Source organism: Lithobates pipiens, unplaced genomic scaffold (assembly GCF_037356315.1).
Source record: "Lithobates pipiens isolate NorthernLeopardFrog02 unplaced genomic scaffold, aLitPip1_a1.2 Scaffold_18, whole genome shotgun sequence".
In the NCBI taxonomy this organism is placed as follows: Eukaryota; Metazoa; Chordata; class Amphibia; order Anura; family Ranidae; genus Lithobates; species Lithobates pipiens.
The window spans coordinates 531878621-531899255 of record NW_027507758.1 but is presented as its reverse complement, the minus strand read 5'-3'; the positions used below and the strand labels follow the sequence as shown (position 1 = coordinate 531899255).

Genomic DNA, 20635 nt, shown 5'->3' with positions numbered 1-20635 from the left:
CACTGTAGGAAATTCTAGAGCACTTCATGCTTCCCTCTGCTGACCAGCTTTATGGAGATGCTCATTTCATTTTCCAGCAGTTGGCACCTGCCCACACTGCCAAAAGTACCAATACCTGGTTTAATGATCATGGTATCACTGTGCTTGATTGACCAGCAAACTTGCCTGACCTAAACCTTATAGAGATTATGTGGGGTATTGTCAAGAGGAAGATGAGAGACACCAGACCCAACAATGCAGACAAGCTGAAGGCCGCTAGCAAAGCAACCTGGGCTTCCATAACAATTCAGCAGTTCCACAGGCTGATTGCCTACATGCCACGCCACTTTGATGTCATAATTAATGAAAAAGGAGACCCGACCAACTATTAAGTGCTTACTATACTGTACATGGACATACTTTTCAGTAAGCCAACATTTATGTATTAAAAATAAATGTAAATTGGTCTTATGTAATCCAATTTTTTAAGATACTGAATTATGGGTTTTTACTAGCTCTAAGCCATAATCATCAACATTAAAAGAAAGAAATGCTTGAAATATATCACTCTGTGTGTAATGAATCTATATAATATATGAGTTTCATTTTTTGAATTGATATACTGAAATAAATTCACTGTAGATCAGCCAGAGGATATTGTTTTTTTCTCAACAAAATAGTTACTCTTTTTAGATCCCTTTCACACTGTGGCACTTTACAGGTGTTTTTGCGCTAAAAATAGCACCTGTAAACTGCCTCTTCTGCAGCCCCAATGTAAAAGCCTGAGTGCTTTCATACTGGAGCGGTGCGCTTGCAGGATAAGAAAAAAGAACTGCAAGCAGCATCTTTGGGGGCGGTGCGGTGTATACACCACTCCTCCACCCTCCCTGCCCATTGAAATGAATGGGCACTGCTTTCAAATCGCCTAAAACTAGTGATGCTTTACCGCTAATGCCCGCTGCGCCCCAGTGTGAAGGAGGCCTTAAGGAGATTTTTCCTCACACCCGGGGTGATAAAGTTTTAGAACTATACCTAATATATCTACTTCTTACCCATTAAACCTGTGTTTTTGTCTTTGACTTCCTTGGGGGATATTTGACAGGAAGTAAGGGAAAAATGCTGGGTTCACACTGGAACATGCAGCAGCTCACAGCAGGAGTCCGGTGCATCTCCATTCACCGTTTCAGGCCCCATTTCAGACAGAATTTTGGTCTGAATTCGGACCAAAAAGATGCACAGGGCTCCTGTGCAATTTGCACCAGAGCCACTGCGGAGATGTGTGAATAGGCTCCATAGAGAGTTGGTCACAATCTCCAATTTGCAATAGTGTGAACCAACTCTTACTATTATTCATCCTGCTTTGTTCAAAGCAAAAAAGTTTTGGTTGAGGGTGGGTGTTTCTGTCATCTGACAGAATCACTAAAATTCAACACAATATCTAAACCAGCAATATGTTGCAGCAAGGTAGGGTCCTCCACTAGTATCTAAACCAGCAATACCTTGCAGCAAGGTAGGGTCCTCCCAGTAGTAGTGGGAACTGAATCTTAGCGATTCTGCCACTGCAATTCAATTGTGCAACTGAAATGGCACAATCTAATGGCTTGGCCTTTAAATGCTAGTCTAAAGAGTATCGGGCAGAATATGTAGCATACCAATCATTACACTAAGAGCGTGCCTTCCCGTAGGTGACCCCATTGTTCATAAATGCACAGCAGCACAATGCCAGCCTGTTTCTCAGCATGGCTGATTTCAGATAAGAGCTCAGGTCTCATGCAGCTCATGGCTTTTAATAGAAAGATAATTGGCTTTTGATTATTAATCAGTGAACCACTTCCCTCCGTGAGTTAGTAGAAGGAGTTTAACTCTTCCTGAACACCCTTTTAAAATTAAAAGGATCTGACACTGTAAGCTACTAATTTAGGCTGTATTTGCCAATGGTGCAAAATGGAAGTGTCCGTGGTTTTGTATATATTTTTTTTCTTTATTATGATCTGAACTAAAAAAAAAAAAAGTTGGTTTATTGAGATAAATGTGAAATTTTGCTGAAAAATATCTTGTATTTTTCAAATGCAACCAGCAGAAGGTGCTTTCAGCTCATGTTCAAGCTGTATTCCAAAACTGCTTTGCCCTATGTTGTATAAAGCCCATTGGTTGAGAAGTTCAATAGCTCCAGGTGAAGTTTACATGGACAAAGGTTACATAGACAAGTAAGTCAGAGCAATAAAGCTGGCCATGAATTAAGATCTATGCGTAGCTAATGTGGTTGAACAGAAGTTTATCTGTTGATTGACTCCTGTTCCGCTGCTCTGTTGGTATATTCTTACCTGATCAGTGCAGCAGGCAATAGACTGCAGCGCTTATCTGTGTATCTGATAGTAGGGGAGTCACCTTGCTGTCAGAATACATACAGGGCTGAGCGCTTTCTTTCTTTGATTCACACCACCTCACATGCTCTTTCCCCAATGTAGTATCTTTGAGGTCAGCATCTTGAGAGCTCACTCCTGTGATGGTGGAGGAGAGCAGTAATGACTAGGCCTCGCTTAACAACATCCTGGGAGTCTTTGAGAAAGTCTTCTTGAGGTATGTAAATGGCCTACACCTATAGCAAGGGCATTATGCATCTTCAGTCAGAGTTGCACAGTTATGTATTATTTATTTATTAAAACGCTTAACCTATGCTGTCTTACCCGAAGGCCTCGATGCACAAAAACAAAAGAACACTTACATTAAAAGACCTTAAGAAAACCAACAAACCAGCATAGCAAGATACAGAGTAAAAAGCCAGGGAGTCTGTCCATCACACCCCAATTAAAAATTAGGTGAATCCAAAAGCTTGTACAAAAAGTACGGTTTCCATTTTGTTTCGAAATTTCAAAAAGTCATTCTCAAGTTTCAGTTTCAGAGGCAAGGAGTTCCAAAATACAGCTCCTTGTACTTCACTCGTTCTCCCTCCACATGTTTTCTTTCTAAATTTTGGAGTCTTCAGTATGGCCAAGTTTACCGATCTCAAGGATCGGGTAGGCACATACTTGACAAATTTTTCCTTCAGATACTCTGGGCCACATCCATGCAGTGCCTTATGGACAAGACATCCAGTTTTAAATAGAACCGTTCTTTCATGGGCAGCCAATGCAAGGCTGTAAGGGATAGAGTTATGTGGTCACGACGACCAACACCTGTCGGTAAAAGTTTATTTTTATCTACAGACATCCAATGACAGTTTTTTGGTAAAGGTGAACAAACACTAAGGGCTCACGTACACAGGGCAGTTGAAACCTTTTCTGAAACCTGGAAACCGACGGTGAAAAACATCAGTTTTACAGGTTTTACATACTGAGTTTATGCAAGTTTAGCAGCAGTTATGAGCATTTGAGGTTAGAAGTGTTTTTTAAAGATAACCTCAGTAGACCCTCCCAAATGCATAAAAAACAAATAAGTTATTAAATATTTAAGCCATTCTGTGAGAGAACAGAGAGCCAGCAGAGAGCAGTGTGTTTGTAGATAGCTGTCTTATTTTTTTTGTTTTCACTATGGATCCCATCATGATCATGTGTAAAGAAATGCCCCTGATGTTGCAGTTGTTGAGGCTCCAAAGACATAGAAAATTGCGTGAGAGGACTAGAGTTTGTCGCTACTGGACTCACCAATTGATGCAGCCAACAGCATGTGGTGAAATTTGTGTTTTTTTCAACATTTTTGTATGTTTAAAATTTACGAGAACGTTTTTCGCCTTTAAAAATGCTTATAAACGCAAACACTCATAAACATGGTTTACCATGGTTACAAGCATTTGGTGTTTGAAATGCAAGTAAACTACAGTCCTGAACATGATTTTTCTGCTTTTAAAAAAATGCCTGTAACCTCATCTGTCTCTAAACTACTATAAATGACCGAGTCTACGGGTACACATAAGATAACATTGAGGAGAGTTCACGGGCTGCTGAAAAAAACTCTCAACTGCTACCATACTTCGGTTTAGCAGCTGTAGTGCACATGAGGCCTAATGCCCCGTACACACGATCTGAAATTTGGCCAGCAAAAGTCAAATGAGAGCTTTTGGATGGAAAATGTGATGTGAATGTGTATGCTCCATTAGACTTTTGCTGCCCCGAATTCCCACCAGCAAAAGATTGAGAGCAGGTTCTCTATTTTTCGGTCGGAAAAAGTTCCGATCGGAAACTCCAAACGTCCGTACAAATTTCCATGCGCAAAATTCCTACGCATGCTCGGAAACAATTCGACGCATGCTCGGAAGCATTGAACTTCATTTTCTCTGCTCATCATAATGTTGTACATCACCGCGTTCTTGACGGTCGAAAGTTCCTCTCGGGTGTACGGGGCATTAGGCTTCAATCTACCCTTGCAGAATGCAAGAGCAATGACTGACTAGAGAAGGGGTCTCCAAACTATGGCCCTCCAGTTGTTCAGGAACTACAATTCCCATCATGCCTAGTCATGTCTGTGAATGTCAGAGTTTTACAATGCCTCATGGGACGTGTAGTTCAGCAACAGCTCGAAGGCCATAGTTTGGAGATCCCTGGACTAGAGAATCCTCTCTTTTGTGGGCAACACCTACCTGTCTCCAATTATTTTCACATCTGTTGAGTGACCTTTTCCCTGCTTATGCAGGCACCATCTGCATCTTTACACAGTGACAGTCCTTCTGTCCCCAGTTTTATTTTATATTTTGCCTCTTTGGAGCTTATTTTACTGCATGGCTAACTTTAAGTAAGACCATTTCAAGTCTTTTGCCATGCTATCCTTGTAGCTGTGGTAATATAGTGTTTATTGCCTTACGCAGATGTTAGCGTACTAGGACAGCTGAAAGTTTATGAGCTTAATTTTTGTCTCTACCTTGTACACTATTATTTTATGTATGTGTGGCACATTTGCTGAATAATCAAAGGCTGTTTACCTTCTCTACAGCACTCTGTTGAAATATACAGTCTTTATATTTCTGAGCATTTGAAACTGCTTTTAAATAAGAAATAAACCGAAACTATAATAACCACATCAATATAATTGTTTTAGTAATTTTAACTTAATACTATACTTTTTTTGCCTTCATTCCAAGGTTTTTGTTCTTGTACATAAACAGTTCCTCTCGGGACTTAATACCTGAATCAGGAAAAAACTCTATTCCCATAAATCAATAGGAGCTTCCCCAGCTCTGGCTATGCATATGTCTGCCTTATTTGCTGTAGGGGGGGACACAAGCAAAAATCCAACTGATAATTTGCATATTAGTTGCAAGTTTATGAAAAAGAAAAGCTGCTATTTGTGCCTAAAATAATCACCTAGCTGAAAACATGCTGAATGTGCTCAAGTTACGTGTACACAGAGGCACTTTTTGGTATTTTGAAGCTCGCCCAAAGCATAGAATCTTAAAGCTCCTAATCAGAGAGCTGGTCCCCACTGGCTGTGTTTTTGACTTTTTTGTTTTTTATGCTTAACTTTTCTAAAGTCTTCAGGACGGTCACACTGCAGGGGCCATTTCATCTTTACATTTTCTCCAGGCTAGGCAGTCTTAAAATAGAATTTTAGGTAAAACTTCCAGTTTGGAAAAAAGCAAGGAAGGTTTATAACCCCTGTCACAATTTTTTTCACTATCTGTGTCCCATTGCAGAGATTTCCGTTCACTTTGTGTCCCATAGCCAAACAGGAAGTGAGAGTAAATCTCTGCAAATTAAAAGATTTTCGCAGGGACCACCAGAACTAGTTTACCAATTGGAAGTTTTCCCCTCTATTACTTTTCTGGGGACAAGCCAAAATTTGGGATTTTCTTTTACTTTCACTTTTAAAGATAAGAGTAAACAGGACAGATAGGGTGAATCTCCTTAACGACGACACAGACAGCAATACAAACTGACAAGCATTCTAATCCCTCTACACTCCATTCAAACCTTCAAAAACATTCAAAAAGTTTTACCTGTAGTTATACTTTAACTGATACAGATAGCGGTGCTCAAATGATGGTGTCAGCACCACTATTTTCACCAGTACACTAAATGAGGGAACCTTGGGTACACACCCTTAGGGAGTGGGGCCATAACACATGCATTCAAAATTAAGTCTTCAGTCTTCCAGGTTGAATTAGGCAGGGCATCACTCAACCAGAAGACTGGGCATCTTGTGACCAAGAAAAGGTACTGTAGTGGACAGTTCCTGATTAAAGGTGAGTGTCCCGGCAGGAGTGACTTATTTTTTCAGTACCTTAGGGACATGAAAAAAAATATAATAATAATTCAGTCTACTTTGGATCTTCTAAAATGTAACATAGGCTCCACCTAAACAATGTATTCAATTTATGTTCCAATCAGGCAGGCTTTCATACTACATATTTGTTGCTAGGTCTAAAGGAGATTGCAAGGTGCATGACCAGCTTGAAGCTCGGCCGGTTCAGCAGGGACTGGCCAAGATTCGATCCATCTATGGCAGGCTGATTATACCCAAGTTGATCCATATATCGACTTGGCTACAACCAGCCTGTTGGATTTTTTACATGTGGTTACTGCCAGCAGCTATAACCGCCAGCAGTAATCATTGTAACAAACAAACAAAACACGAGGAGCTGCAACCCCGTAATTCAGACCCAAAGAGGTTAACGGAATCCCAGTGCCAGACTGATGCTTTCACAGCCATTAACCACTTGCCTAATGGGCACTTTTACCCCTTTGCCTTCCTTCTCAGATTTCAGCCATGTCACGCTGTGCTGTCATGCACTGTACCTTAACAACATTTTTATAATTTTTTTTGAGACAGATGGAGCTTTCTTTTGGTGGTATTTGATCAAAACTGTTTTTTTTTTTTTGCTGAAAAAAAAAAGAAAAAAATTCTTTCAGTTATAAAATTTTGCAAATAAATCATTTTTCTCTGTCACTGATGTGTGCCGATGAGGCTGCACTGATGGGCATCGATAGGCTGCACTGATAGGCTGCACTGATGGGCACCACAGATGGTCACTACGGATGGTCACTGATGGGCACCACGGATGGTCACTGATTGGCACTATTGGGGCAGTACTGATCAGTGCCCTGATTGCCCGTGTACTGTAAATGTCCCCTGTGACACTTGGGGGTTGCCGCTGTGACAGCACTTGAGGAAAGGAATGCCGATAACAGTGTGTTTACATTATGATCAGTTGACACAGCTGATCACATGGTAAATTCCCCCTTTACGCTTCAGGCTTTTCCCTCTTCAGTCTATCATGAATGCTGCTGCCAGACTTATACACCTTACTAACCAATCCGTACCTCTTCCAATGCTTGCCTCCAGGACTTCTCCAGAGCCTCTCACATCCCCTGGAACTCCCTGCCCCAGTATGTCCGGTCAGCTCCTACCCTGTCTGTCATTAGGCGATCCTTGAAAACTCACTTATTCAGGGAGCCTATCCCACCTCCACCTAAGAACTGTACTTGAGTCCCTTCCATCAAATCATCCCCTGCAGCCATTACCTTTCCCCCTTAGATTGTAAGCTTCATGAGCAGGGTCCTCCTATTCCTTCTGTATTGAACTGTATTTCAATTGTACTGTCTCTTTTTATTGTAAAGCGCTATGTAAACTGTTGGCGCTATATAAATATTGTATAATATAAAAATAATAATGGTAAAGGGCTGCTGTGATTGGCTATTTACTCTGATCTGTCATCAGCTGTGTCCCAAGAACACAGAGATCACAGTGTGTGTCGGATACACGCAGCAGTATGGTTCTCGCTGTGTGGTTCTGTTAGCCCTTGTACACACAGTCAGAGATTCCGACAACCAAATCCGTCGGAGTAATTCCGACGGATTAATTCCGGAAGAGGTCCGGAAGTGATGTTGCATACACACGGTCGGACTAAGTTGTCGGAAAATCCGATTGTACATAACGTCATGATGTTATTTCGTTACGACGGGACTACATTCAGGCTAGTAGCCAATAGCTTTGGTCTAGGAATTTAATCTGAGCATGCGTGACACCTTGTCCATCGGAGTAGGCTACACATGATCGGAGTATGTCCGATCGGAGCATTTTGTCGGGAAAATATTTCCAGCAAGTTGGAAAAGTTGGTCCGATGGATATTCCGTCCGACCAACGATGCAGACCACACACAGTCGGAATATCCGACAAAACATTCCGACAGAATCTCCGACCGTGTGTACAAGGGCTTAGGGGGTGTAAATTTGGGAGGACGTTCATCGACACCCAGTCCGAAACTGGACAATCACGCTGTAGCCTTCTTTTGGCTATATCGTGGTCAGGAAGAGGTTCAAACACATATTCCAAGTATAGGTTAAGTTGGCAGTCCAATGGATGTGCAGCGATAAGGAATTCTTTATTTACAATGCAGCATAAAAAACTCCAGTATACAAATAAGCACTAACGCATATAAGCCTAAAGAGGCCTTACTCATAGCTATAATCTATGACTAAGGCCTCATTAGGCTGAAACATATTAGGGCTTTTTTGTATACTGGAATCTTTTATGCAGCATCGTAAATAAATAATTTTTTATTGCTGCACATTCATTGAAATGCCATCTTTACCTGTACCTGGAAAGTAATCACTGTGTTCTGCCAGCAGAGAAGGCTCCCCGTCAGCACAAAACAATAGCTCCTGAGGAGGGATTCCCCATCAATACTAACGTTCCTTCCCATGGTTTATACCATATAAGAATATCAAATCATCTATTCTATGGCTTGCCTAAGGGTCAAGTCTCCAACAGGATCTGCCACATGGGATTTCTCACATAGGCCTATGACCAAAGAGTAGCCTGGCTCGTGATAGCTGATGTTGCACTCGGTAGTAGGCAGAGATAAAGTACATAATAAAAAAAGGAATGCTCAGGGTAGATGGTGTTCAGACAGAGTCACAGCCCTGACAGAAGTCAGGTCAGCTTGAAAACAGAATAGACTGTTTTTCTTGGGCACTGTTCCAGTACAGTTAGTAAAATTTATCTTTGACACCAGATGTATACTGACAGCATGTCCCAACTCCAAATGCGCCTAAAGTAAATTCACTTTGTCAAAAAGCAATAACAAAAATGTTGCAGTAAATTGTAAAATAGACTGAACAGGTAAAGCCACTGTTGTGTGTCGACCAGTTGTGGAACCTTCCGAAGTTTCTCAGAGATTCTCTGGTCCTTATTCAAAATCAAGGATAGGTTTGAAGGTTATGTGCGTGACAGGTAAAAGTGTAGAATGATAGTCTGAACCCTAGGCTCCAGTTAAGGTCCACGGGGAGGAGGTTTGTCATGACTGGGACCGGTGATTTAGCAGGTCATAGATCTGCAATGTGGAGGACAGGGTTTTGTATTAGATCCTGTACTGTATAGAAGAATTGAAAGAAACAATAGGGGGGGGAGGGAGAAGAGGTTGGTAAGAGTTGGGATTAAAAGTGGAGGGAGGATTGTGTCCGAGTCCCTCCATACTCAATCCCATCAAGGCAGTTTTTAAAGGAGTGTCAAGCTATCCATTAAGAGTGAGGGATATATATATATATATATATATATATATATATATTGGATCTAGGGGTTCTGTTTCTTCAGGTACCACTGATGTGAGTTGATAAAGATAAGCTGGCCATACACCTATAGATGATCTGCAGATTTTCTATGGTTAGATGGAAAAAGTGCAACAGATTTCTCTATGTTTGCTAAAATGTGTGGATGGTGGAATCTCCCACTTTTTCCATCTAACTATAGAAAATCTGCAGATAATCTATAGGTGTATGGCCAGCTTTACTTATGAATTTTTCATTAATGAAAAAGAGCCTATCCTTTGCTTTGCCTCATCATATAGGGTAAGTTGTATGTTGTATGTTCCAATTATGCATTATGATTTATTTGCTTGGCCGTCAAATAGATGATTAATGAGTTTATGCTGCGCTTTGGGGGGGGGGGGGGGGGCGCGACGACTGTAAGTGAAGAAGGGAAGTGTAGTTTTGCAAAATATTGAATATTCTGGCCCAAGACCTACTTAACAATGGATAGGTCCACCATGTATGTCAGACATTGCCAGTGGCATGACAGCTGTGGAAGCATTTGTCCGATTGGGTGGAGGTATGCTGACCTGGATGGGTATATGCCATCGGGCTAAAACTTTGAAGGCTGATTTCTTAGAGGTAATGTTAATTGTACTGGTGGTGACCATGGTCCATGTATCATACTTTCTCACACCTGGATGTGTCCAGGTCCTTTTCCATTTTGAGACATGAGGTTGGTGGTAATTTACAAGGACTCTCTGCAACATGTTCAAGCTAAGTAGGGCCACAGTTAAAAAATAAACCCTGTCCTGCTTCTGCATGACCTGTGCCATCAGTCAGTTCAATGCAGTGGAGGTATGTAGCACAGCTGCATAGTTTGTGAGGATGTCATATTAGAAGAAAAGTCGGTCAAAGTGTTTTTTTATACCCATGCTATTCCCGTTAGACTCAAGTTCTTCTTTAAAAGGTTTGTTTACAGGAATTAAGTGGTGATTCACCTGCATGCAAGGTTAACTTGATGTCCTCTGGTGAGGCTAAAAACCTAGAGCTTTGTGTCAACCTTGGTGAATCTATTGCTGATAAGCCGTCAGGCTGCCGCTGAAGACTCTGCCTTGGTGATAGTTAAAGTCACCCTCAATCAATGAAGCGTTCAGTCCCTCCTCTCAAACAAATGAGAATTTTTTTGGATTAAAAATGGAGATTATATTTTAGTGTCTAAAAAAAACGCTGTTCTGGAGAAAATGAAGTTTAACAAAGTAATTTTAAGGAAATAAAGATCAGATCTACGTTTCAGTTTCTCTCCCCCTCATAACCGGTAAAATAATGTCCCTGCTTGGAGATATAATGGCAGTACGTAAATACGTCTGTTTCAGCCTCAAATCTGTGACCTACTGCGGAGGGAATTTAAATGTGAAATCAAGCATTTTATAATGTTCTAGAGAGAAACTGCCTTATCAGAAGAATGTATGCAGGGGAATGGATATCTATAATGATGTTTAGGAGGTAATATAAGGCAATTTAACAACATCTCAGTGATGCATTGCGTGTAGCAATAGACCCGGGGACATTACGGCTGCTGGAAGGTTTTGATATTAAACTGTAGTTTGAATATTTACTTTTAAAGCATAAGCTCACCTTTATTAATATGTTCTTGCTGTAAATTATTTTCTGCACATTCTTAAAGTCTCAGCTATATTTGTAGTAGAGGGACAACTGATCATTCCACTTTTAATTTGTACAGCAGTGGCTTTTTTCTTTTTTTTTCTTTTGAGGAAGGTTTTGAATATGCAAGTCTGTTGGACAGCTTGGGCTGCATGTAAATGTGGAAACAGTATTCATTTTGACGTCAAATTTCGATTTAGTTCTAGTCATAGTATTTTGACTAAAATGCCATTTTAGTTTTAGTCATATTTTAGTCATCTGAATTGTTTTAGTTTTAAGTGTAGTGCTCACCCCCAAATAGGCCTGCTGTTTTGTCCCAGGTTCCTTTCCCAGATTAGTGCTGTTGCAGCCAGGCACACAGCACCAGTCACTCTTCTAGCTCACTAATGAGTCTAGGGGTTTCCTTTTTAAAATGTATAGCCCTGGGATACTCCTTGAATGCTGAGCAATAAATTGAGGACACTCTTCACTATGTTAGTAAACACCCAAAAAAGACAGCACCGAGACACTTTCAGAATTGTCCCAGGCAAGGTAAACACTAGAATTGACATGCCAGGCGTAGCAGCAGCAACAGTTACTAGGATCCTTGACTGAGGTCTGTACTCACAATGTCTCTAGATACTTGGATGCCTCCTTCCAATAACAGACAAACAATTACTCTCAGTGAATCTTCCAGACCAGATCCTAGTGTATTCTGAAGAGTCCTGCCTGGTTTATGTCTAACCCAGCTGTTGTATTCCCTCTGAATCACTAAAAATGTTAGATACCTTCCTATGGTTTTATAAAAGTTAGTGGTCACCCACTAGATGACCTTAGCTCTAGGTCCTCTCGTATCGTAAGATAACCCTGAAACTGTTAGAGCCAAGTTTTCCAGTAATCAAGTAGTTAACCTAGAAAAGATGTGGTCCTTTTGTTTCCTGTAGGTAAAGAATTTTTGCCCAGCGAGTGCTCTGCACATTGTAGACATTGACTAACCACCATGGCCAGTACTCTGTGCAGAGGATCTGTCATGCATTTTGCTTTTGTTGTGTGGAATAAATTGAAGGACTGAGCTGTGTTTTTTTTCTTAACCTCCAGGTGGAAGTGTCTGACATTGAAAATGAAGAGAAAAGATATAGCCTCTTTGTAGAGCTGCTGGACATCAGTCACTCCCGCCAAGAGTTCCAGCACTTAGTTTTACTTCTACAAGCCTGGCCGCCAATGAAAGGAGCAAGTGTGTAAGTAATGGTTTGCTGCCTTCTCTCCAAGTTCAGTCAGCCAGGAAATGAAATAAAACACGTCAAGCTCTGCAACTTCAAATTATGTTATATTTCCTGCTGCCTCCAAAGAAACTTTATGTAATTCTTTAATTTAGACTTGCCATGTACATAAAAATGAAAACAGCTTATACAACTGTACTACATGAAAAGAAAGAAATCAATAAACAATGAAACTAGAGCCCTAACTTCTTAAAACCATCCTGTACATCAGTACAGGGCATTACACCAGCATTAGCCTTGCATTTATCACTAACCCATTAGTTGGCAGCCATACGTTTCAAGCAGTGAATGACTATTAAAGTGGTCTTAAAGGCATAAACTTTTTTTTACTTTAATGCATATTTTTGCATTAAGGTAAAAAAACCTTCCATGATCAGTTCCCCTCAGCTCCCCTAAATACTTACCTGGCTCCTCTTTCAATCCAGTGTTGTGTCCATCTGTTGTTCTCTCTCGCTCTCCTCATAGTACACAGAGGCAGCAGCGGGAACCATTGTCTCCCTATGCTGTTTATCAAATCCGGTGAGGAGAGAGCAGGCTAACCTGTACTGTGTGTGTATAGATGCATACATACAGGACAGCTCAAGAGCATGCCTGCATGCCTTACCCTCACAACACACAGCTTGCTATGGGGGCACTCAGAGAAGAGGAGGAGAGTGTTGGACCTCAGAAGTGGAGGTTCAGGCCGCTCTGTAGAATACCACTGCCCAGAGTAGATAAATATGACATGTTTATTGTTAATAAAAAATGATGCCTTTATAGGCACTTTAAAGAGGAAGTAAACCCTGATGGGTTTACTTCCTCTTTGATTCCCTGCAAAGGTAAAGCATAATGAACTACTATGCATCGCATAGTAGTCCATTATGTGTCACTTACCTGACACAGGAGCCAGCGATATCACTGCTGTCCCTTGTAGTTCGGAGCATCCTTCTTCTCGGTGGGTCTCCGTGCTCCGCTGCTGTCATTTGACGAAGCCGCAATGACGTCACTCCCATGCAGGCGCATGGGAGCCACCACTCGCTGCATATCGCCATTGACAGCGGCGCGCTCAGTGCCTGTATTTTGCCAAATATCTCATAAACCGTGTAGGATTAATCTAGGCTTACCTGTAGGTCAAAGTGGTTTGTACGGGTTTACAACCACTTTCATGTTGACACTTATCTCCCAAGCATGTATAGAATGTCCTTATGTATGAAAAGAGAGAGACCAGCTATGCTTGGTAGTTTCCTTACCTTTGCGGAAATTAATGATTGGCCAAAATATTCCAACCTAGTAATGTCCCCAAGATTATGAGAGCCACCTAAAGTCATGAGCCCTGATAAAGCCAAAGTCAGCCTGGTCTGGTATTGATCATCATAAAGAGGAACTGGACTCTGGAAGCTGTGCCCAAAAAAAGGCGAGCAGAGTTCAAAGGACTAATCATTAGTATTGCATGTGGTCTCCGTACAACTGATCTTTCCCCCATTACCAAGTCTTGTTTTACATGATTTGTCTGTGTAAAGGCAGCCATCTTGGTTAAGGTAGGGTTTTGCTTCTTTATGTCAGAGCCTCCAGCAAGGAAAAAAGTAAGCAGCAGAGTAGTGATATCACCAGATTTCACTTTAAATCTCTTAAGACTAGCAGTTAGAGGAGCAGATCAAGCACTGCAGATATATAGCTACTAGGATTTCAGCACAAGAGTTCATAAGTGCCCTACATACAAAACGTGCACTACTATTTTCAGGAGGGTTTGAAGATAAAAAGTCAAATTTTAAGGGTACTGCTTAGGCACAGTTAACATTTCTAAATGTTTTATATAAAATAGCAAATATTTAGTTTTTGAATTTAGTTCCGCTTTAAAGGAGACGTATAGTCAAAGCTATTTCAGCTATACTTCTCCTATAGATCACAGGAGTGCAGTTCGTTCTGCACTCCGGTGAACCGTTTTCAGATGACAGTGGGCTGAAGTCACAGAGCCGGTCCAGGCTATAAAAAGATTCCGGCCATATGGTTGTGATCCACTGGAACCATTGACCAACAGATGGCTCAGCCTCTAAGCAATCCACTGAGAGCCTTAGCCTGCCCCCCCCCCCCCCCCCACAGCCCAGCAAGCACTCCAGTGAATGCTAGAGGGCCAAAAGAGAGAGCCAGTGACTGACTGACAGTCCCCGACTCTATTCTGGGGCAATGGATTCCCCAGACAATTAGTAAATGTACATCTACAACAGGGATGCAGACTAAATAAAAAAAACTTACAGGAGTTGTAGCTGTGCCCTACTCTTTTAAAGAAAAGCATTTTGTTATATTTGTGCTGCTTTTTGAGAGTTAATGTCATTTCATGGCTGGCAAAACATTGTCAGCAGGACAGAAAATGAAAGGAAATCTCTCTAACAAAGTGCAAAATAGCAGAAAAAAACAGCAAGGTTTATAACCACGCCCCACTCTTTCCAAAACTAAGAAAAAAGGTTTTGGCTGGACATACATTTTAAGAACTTTTTTTTTCTTTTTTTCTTAATGGATTGCCCTGCAAAATGTGAATAATATAATCAGCTAGCGATGCGTCTCACTCTGTTCCCTGCAGATTCTTTTCTTTGCTCCAACCATTAGATAATTCTGTGATCCAACACTGACCTTCTCCCTATTTACACGATTTCTATAAACCCAGGGCATTAAGGACCCATCCCCAAGGAGAATGCTGCAGAGAATGGATTGCCATATAATGAGATTCTCTATGACTTACAGGGCCCACCCTACCACAAAAAAAGAAATAAATTATTAGACAAAATGTTTTGCTTATGTGTCCCAATGGAGGGATTCCCCCACTTCCTGTTGCTGAGAGACCTATTACCAGTACAGGAAGTGAGGAGAAATCAACCCAGTGTCAACCCAACAGTAATAAAAACCTAACAGTGGATGTAACTTTCTACAATTCTACCAAAAAATAAAAAATAAAAGCTTTGGTTGGAGTTTTAAGTCTTTTCTAGGTTGAGTGATTGACTCTCAGTCTAGAACAGGTGATTTTAACCAGTTTTATCCTTAACATAGCAGCTGGTCAGCGAAAGGAGTTGCAAAGGATTTCCTCCAGATTTTGGTGTTCAAGCAATGGTTGTTTTTGTTACAGTGGAAGAAATCTTTGTGGACAGTCAGTTTTCTTCTTGATAAAATAGCAATTTGTTAGTGTAGCCTTCATGAGCTTGACGTGGACTTTGTATGTTAGAAAAGTAAGTAAAATTAGTGGATTTTAAAGTTATAATCTTTCCTTGCTATTAGTGCTGTAAACTAGTATATGATCAAGGAGCACATAAAATTATAGATTTTGGGAAATTAATGTTATTAGAAAAGACAACTTGGTTAAAGGAAAAAAAAATTGAAAATTGTAACCTAAATAAGATATATGTGACTGTTTTGGCACCAAAGTTACCATATGGAAAAGAAGAATAAAATGTATATATATCCATAACATTTTTTTTTTCGATTCTAGCTAGGATTTGGAAGGGTTGGCATGGTTTTTTCTTGTTCGTTTGTCCTGGTGACCATTCTCAGCAGCAAAGAAAGTGATGTAAAAATCTAGAATGGTCATTCCAGTTCTGGTCACAATTGCCCAAGAAGGGGATTCCCTTCACTTTCACATTTCCTAATACTTTCTGTTGTTTTGCCAGGCCTGGAAGTGGTGGAAAATGTCCCCAGTTGAACACAGATAGCAAAAAATTTAACTGGCAGGGCTTTTAATCCATCTTTACTTAAAATGTTTTGGCTATTCATACACTTGAAGTTATATACCTGGGAACATGCATTATAGAGAATAATGTTTTAGACAGGCTATACTCCTATTCGTTGCAGTAACACACACACACACACACGCATGCATTAGTGGGTTGTTGTGCAATCCAATTTGAGCTTCTGAATCACAGCCTTAGAACAATCATGCAGCAAGTAAAGTCAGAGTGTCTGCTATGCATACTTTAGTTTTTAAATGATTCAGAAAGCAATTAAATCCAAAGCACCAGCATGACAGTCAGATGACCATTATCGGTAGGAGAGGTCAGCAATTGCAGCCTTCATATTTCTATCAAACCAAGTTTTCTTTAAATACATTCAAATAAATATCTTCTGTTTGACTCGAGAGTACTAGTAAAATATATTTTTAAACACAAAATGTTTATATTAGTTGCAAGAACTACAAAACTGATCTCTTGCAAAGCGCAAAAACAGCATCAGCCAGACAAAGGTGAAGAAAATAGTGCTGGAGTTAAAGAGTTAACAGTCCAGCCAAGCATTGCTGAGCTGAGTGCCATGTGCTAGAGGTTGTGTTCTTTTACTGTTTAACACTCCATGATTTAGATGTAGCCTGTGTGCCTGCACTCTTCACCATCAGCAATCATTCAGTCTTTTATCTATGCTTCAAGGTGAGCGTTGGAATTAACTTTTTTTTATGGGCTACTCAGCACGAAGTGTCATTCTTCACTTGTCAGCAGTGGGGTAGATGCTAGTTACTAACTCTTTTCCACTGAAACTTTCCCTGAGCCATTGATCTCAGCTCTGTTTGAACTACGGAAATAGACTCCCTGTAGGGATTCTAAACTCTTCATCACCATAGGTGTTAAAGGCCACTTTCCTCTAAAAAAATAAAAAAATAATTACTGCATTTTTATGACCATTTAGACGATAGACCAAATATGTTGGGGGGGGGGGGGGGCAAAATAGTGTGTATATATATTCCCCAGAACCTTCCTACTCCCCCAGTGTTCTAGTCTCAGAGGTTGCAGTTCCCTGGATGTTTAATATAAGACAAATACAATTTTGAGGTTTTCAGCATGTCTGTTTCATGCAGGCTTTTTCTTTTATATTTTCTTTTGCATTATGACCCTCCACTGGAGATTTCTAAGCCTTTACTGCAAAGGAATGATTAGTCAGTCTGCTGCATACAATAAAATGTTTACATACCAGTCAGTGCAAATTTTTAATTAGCATGCTTAAAGGAAAAAAATAATAATATTTTTTCCGTAACTCCCTCCTTATGAAGCTGAATGACAGATCTAAATTAAATCCATAACTGCAGGATAACGTATTTGTTTTGTGGCTGCCCTGAAGTGGCTTTCCTTCCTCTGGAAAGAAAAGTGAGATATAGTGTGGAAGTAGTTATAAAAGGTAACTGCATTTTTGTAGCACAAAGAACTATAAGCTTTCAAGGTCAGATACTGCTGTTAGATGTGAAGACCTGGCTTGCAGTTGGCATTCCAATTCACCCTATCTGCGTTTAGTAGGGTTGAGGTAAGAGCTCCGAGCAAGCTATCCAACTTCCTCTACACCAAACTCGAAAAACTATGCTTTTATAGAGCTGACCATGCTGGTACAGAAAAGGGCCTTCCCCAAATTGTTGCAAAGGTTAAAAGTGTTCAGTTGTTCAAAATGGTAGTTGATTTACTAAAACTAGAGAGTGCAAAAACTTGTGCAGCTGTGCATGATAGGTGCTCGTGTAATCCAAAACTCTGACCTGTCCTTTCAGCCCTCAATCCAATCGTTGTCAAAAGCTTGTAGACTTCACCTCCATAGCATCTCTAAAATACGCCCCTTTTTAACTGATGAAACCACCAAGCTAATTATTTACTCACTTTTTATCTCTTGCCTCGAATATTGCAACACCCTTCTCATATACCTGTCCTTCCGTAGGCTATCCCCTCTTCAGTCTATCATGAATGCTGCTGCCAGACTCATCTACTTTACCAACTGCCCAGTGTCTGCCACCTCTCTCCGCCAATCCCTACACTTTCTCCCAATCGCTCAGCGAATTAAATTCAAAATACTAACCACAACATACAAAGCCATTCACAACTCTGCCTTAACTACATCACCAATCTTGTCTCCAAATATCACCCAAACTGTCCTCTCTGCTCCTCGCAAGACCTCCTGCTCTCAAGCTCCCTCGTCTCCTCCTCCCATGCTCGTCTCCAGGATTTACTCCAGATCCTTTCCCATCCTCTGGAATGCTCTACCTCAATCTGGCTATCTCCTACTGTAGCTGCCTTCAGGCGATCCCTGAAAACAAATTTCTTCAGGGTAGCCTATCACACCTCCAACTAATCTTTTACCACTTCCATCAGCTCATTCTCCACAGTTACAACCTTTTTTACCACCTGTCCTTCCCTATTCGTAGTTCAATATTTTTAATAATATTTATTACAAATAACAAAAAGGAAAAAAAAGTATGCATCATTTGCACAAAATAAGGAGTGTCATATAAGTGAGTACAAATGACATGATAACAAACTTAATTGTGCACTGCAGCCATTGTAAAACACTAGCTTTAAAGTTGTTGTAAACCCTCCCCCACAACTTTGTTCCATGTAAATCAGTATAAAAAACCCTAATGAACACTGCTTGCAGATATCTCCTTACTTGCTTAGTATTGTTGTAATCCTTTTTGTTCTTTAGAATGACGTCACTGAGCATGCCCAGCTCTCCCCTGATTTACGGCACACTCTCTATATCTTATCTATCTGTTATCAGGACTTCCTATGGCACAACACTGAACTCCCAGGAGGCTACTAATCACTCAGGGCTTCCTTCTATACACCATGTGACCATGTGACATCACATACAGTGTAAAGCAGGGCTTGGGACAGCAATAACTACAGTCTTATCAGCTGAAGCTGATAGGACTCATACAGGCAAACACTAGGTAATCAGCACAAGTAAATACTATGAAATAAAACAAGTCAGCTATGAACAGGGAAGCAGGGTAGCCAAAGAAACGTTGGATTGAGAAGGAGGCTTGGTTAACAGTACAGGAAGTGCTCAATGTAAGGTAGGAAATACACTTCACTGTGGACTCAGAAAACAATACTTAAGATGGCGCTGCCTAACCCCTGGAAACAAGATTTTTAAAGTTTCTTTAAACGGTAAGTAATTTGCGATTTGGGCTGGATTTCAGTGGCTATACTTTGATAATTACTTATTATAATGGACTAAATGAAAAGAAGCATCAGAGTGGGAGAGTTTACTTCCTCTTTAAGGCAAATTATATCGTCCAGTACCCCCAGGCACCCCATTTGGGATGAAACTGTGTCATGCGTGGAGAACACTACGGTTTGGTCTTATTTCAACAATTTTATTAAGATTTTAACAGTACAGAGAGACACTAAGGTTTTGCGTCCACATAGGGTATCATAAATATGTTGTAAATAGTGAGTATATGCATATCAGGTAAAGCAATTCTACCCCTCCCTGTTCAATTGTAAGCTCTTCTGAGCAGGGTCCTCTAAACCCTCTTTAATTTTTTCATATTGTAACTGCATTGTGTCGCTTTTATATCGTAAAGCGCTGCGGTTTATAAATACTGTATAATAATAATAACTTCAACTTGTTCAATTAGGCTTTGACAAATAACCTGGAAGCTGCACCCAATTTTGCACTCTCCAGTTTTAGTAAATCAACCCCAATGTCTGTATGTTGTAGCTTTAACAGTAGCCATCACTGGAAAAAGTTTGGAGGGTTGTCCACATGCTTTTGGTCATGTAGTCCAGTATTTCTCAACCTTTTATCAGTCAAGGCACCCTTTACAATTCTGTACATTCTCGCTGCACATTTTAAAATGTAAAAAACTAAACAAATAGTTTTGCATAACGCATCATCATCCAAAATCGGACACTCAACTTTAGAGGTGATTTTTTTTTTCTTCCAAAGTATACACCTTTATACAATGATACTGACTAGTATTCTAATGTTTCTTTTCCCTCAGTTTCTCTCCCTCAGCTAATGTGACCTCAGTGTTAGTAGAGAGGGGCAAACAAGGGTGCCAATGTCCTCTTTATCAACCGATGATGTAATTTTAACGGTGCACAATGAAAACCCTTAACTAAAAGGCAGGCTTGATCCACCTGCTGGCTTGTACATTTTTTTTGGGCAACTTTTAGGTATTTTGCCAAGGCTCCCTGGTTGAAAATGGCTGATGTAGTCTATGGGCATGGACATACTAGTAAACCAAGGATAACAATGACATGCACCTTCAAAACAGAACTTGTTCTCAGTCTATAGAAAATAAAGTCTATATAAATAAAGAATAGCATACATAGCTATCCAAAGGTCCCAGTTATTTATCTTCGTTCTTGTAGAGATGGCACTTTGTGAAAATCAGATTAGACTTCATCATAGCATGCATTCTAATATGATAATCACTTTTCCCCTTAGCTCCATATAAATTATTTTTCTGTCGACCGGGTTAAATACCTGCAGATGCAGGCAGTGCGTATTTATGAGAAGCAGCTGGTGTTGCGTTTTATATTTTTTCTTCAGTGGTAA

General features: G+C 40.4%; 1 protein-coding gene across 2 annotated transcripts in view; it reads left to right on the top strand.

Annotated features, from left to right (window-relative positions):
* The window catches only part of NBAS (NBAS subunit of NRZ tethering complex), a 1050553-nt gene that overhangs the window by 910699 nt on the left and 119219 nt on the right, over nt 1-20635 (top strand). For both annotated transcript variants that reach the window (XM_077488811.1, XM_077488809.1), the window contains one exon: nt 12180-12319. In XM_077488811.1, coding sequence (XP_077344937.1) covers nt 12180-12319 — 140 coding nt within the window. The remainder of the gene's footprint in view (nt 1-12179; nt 12320-20635) is intronic.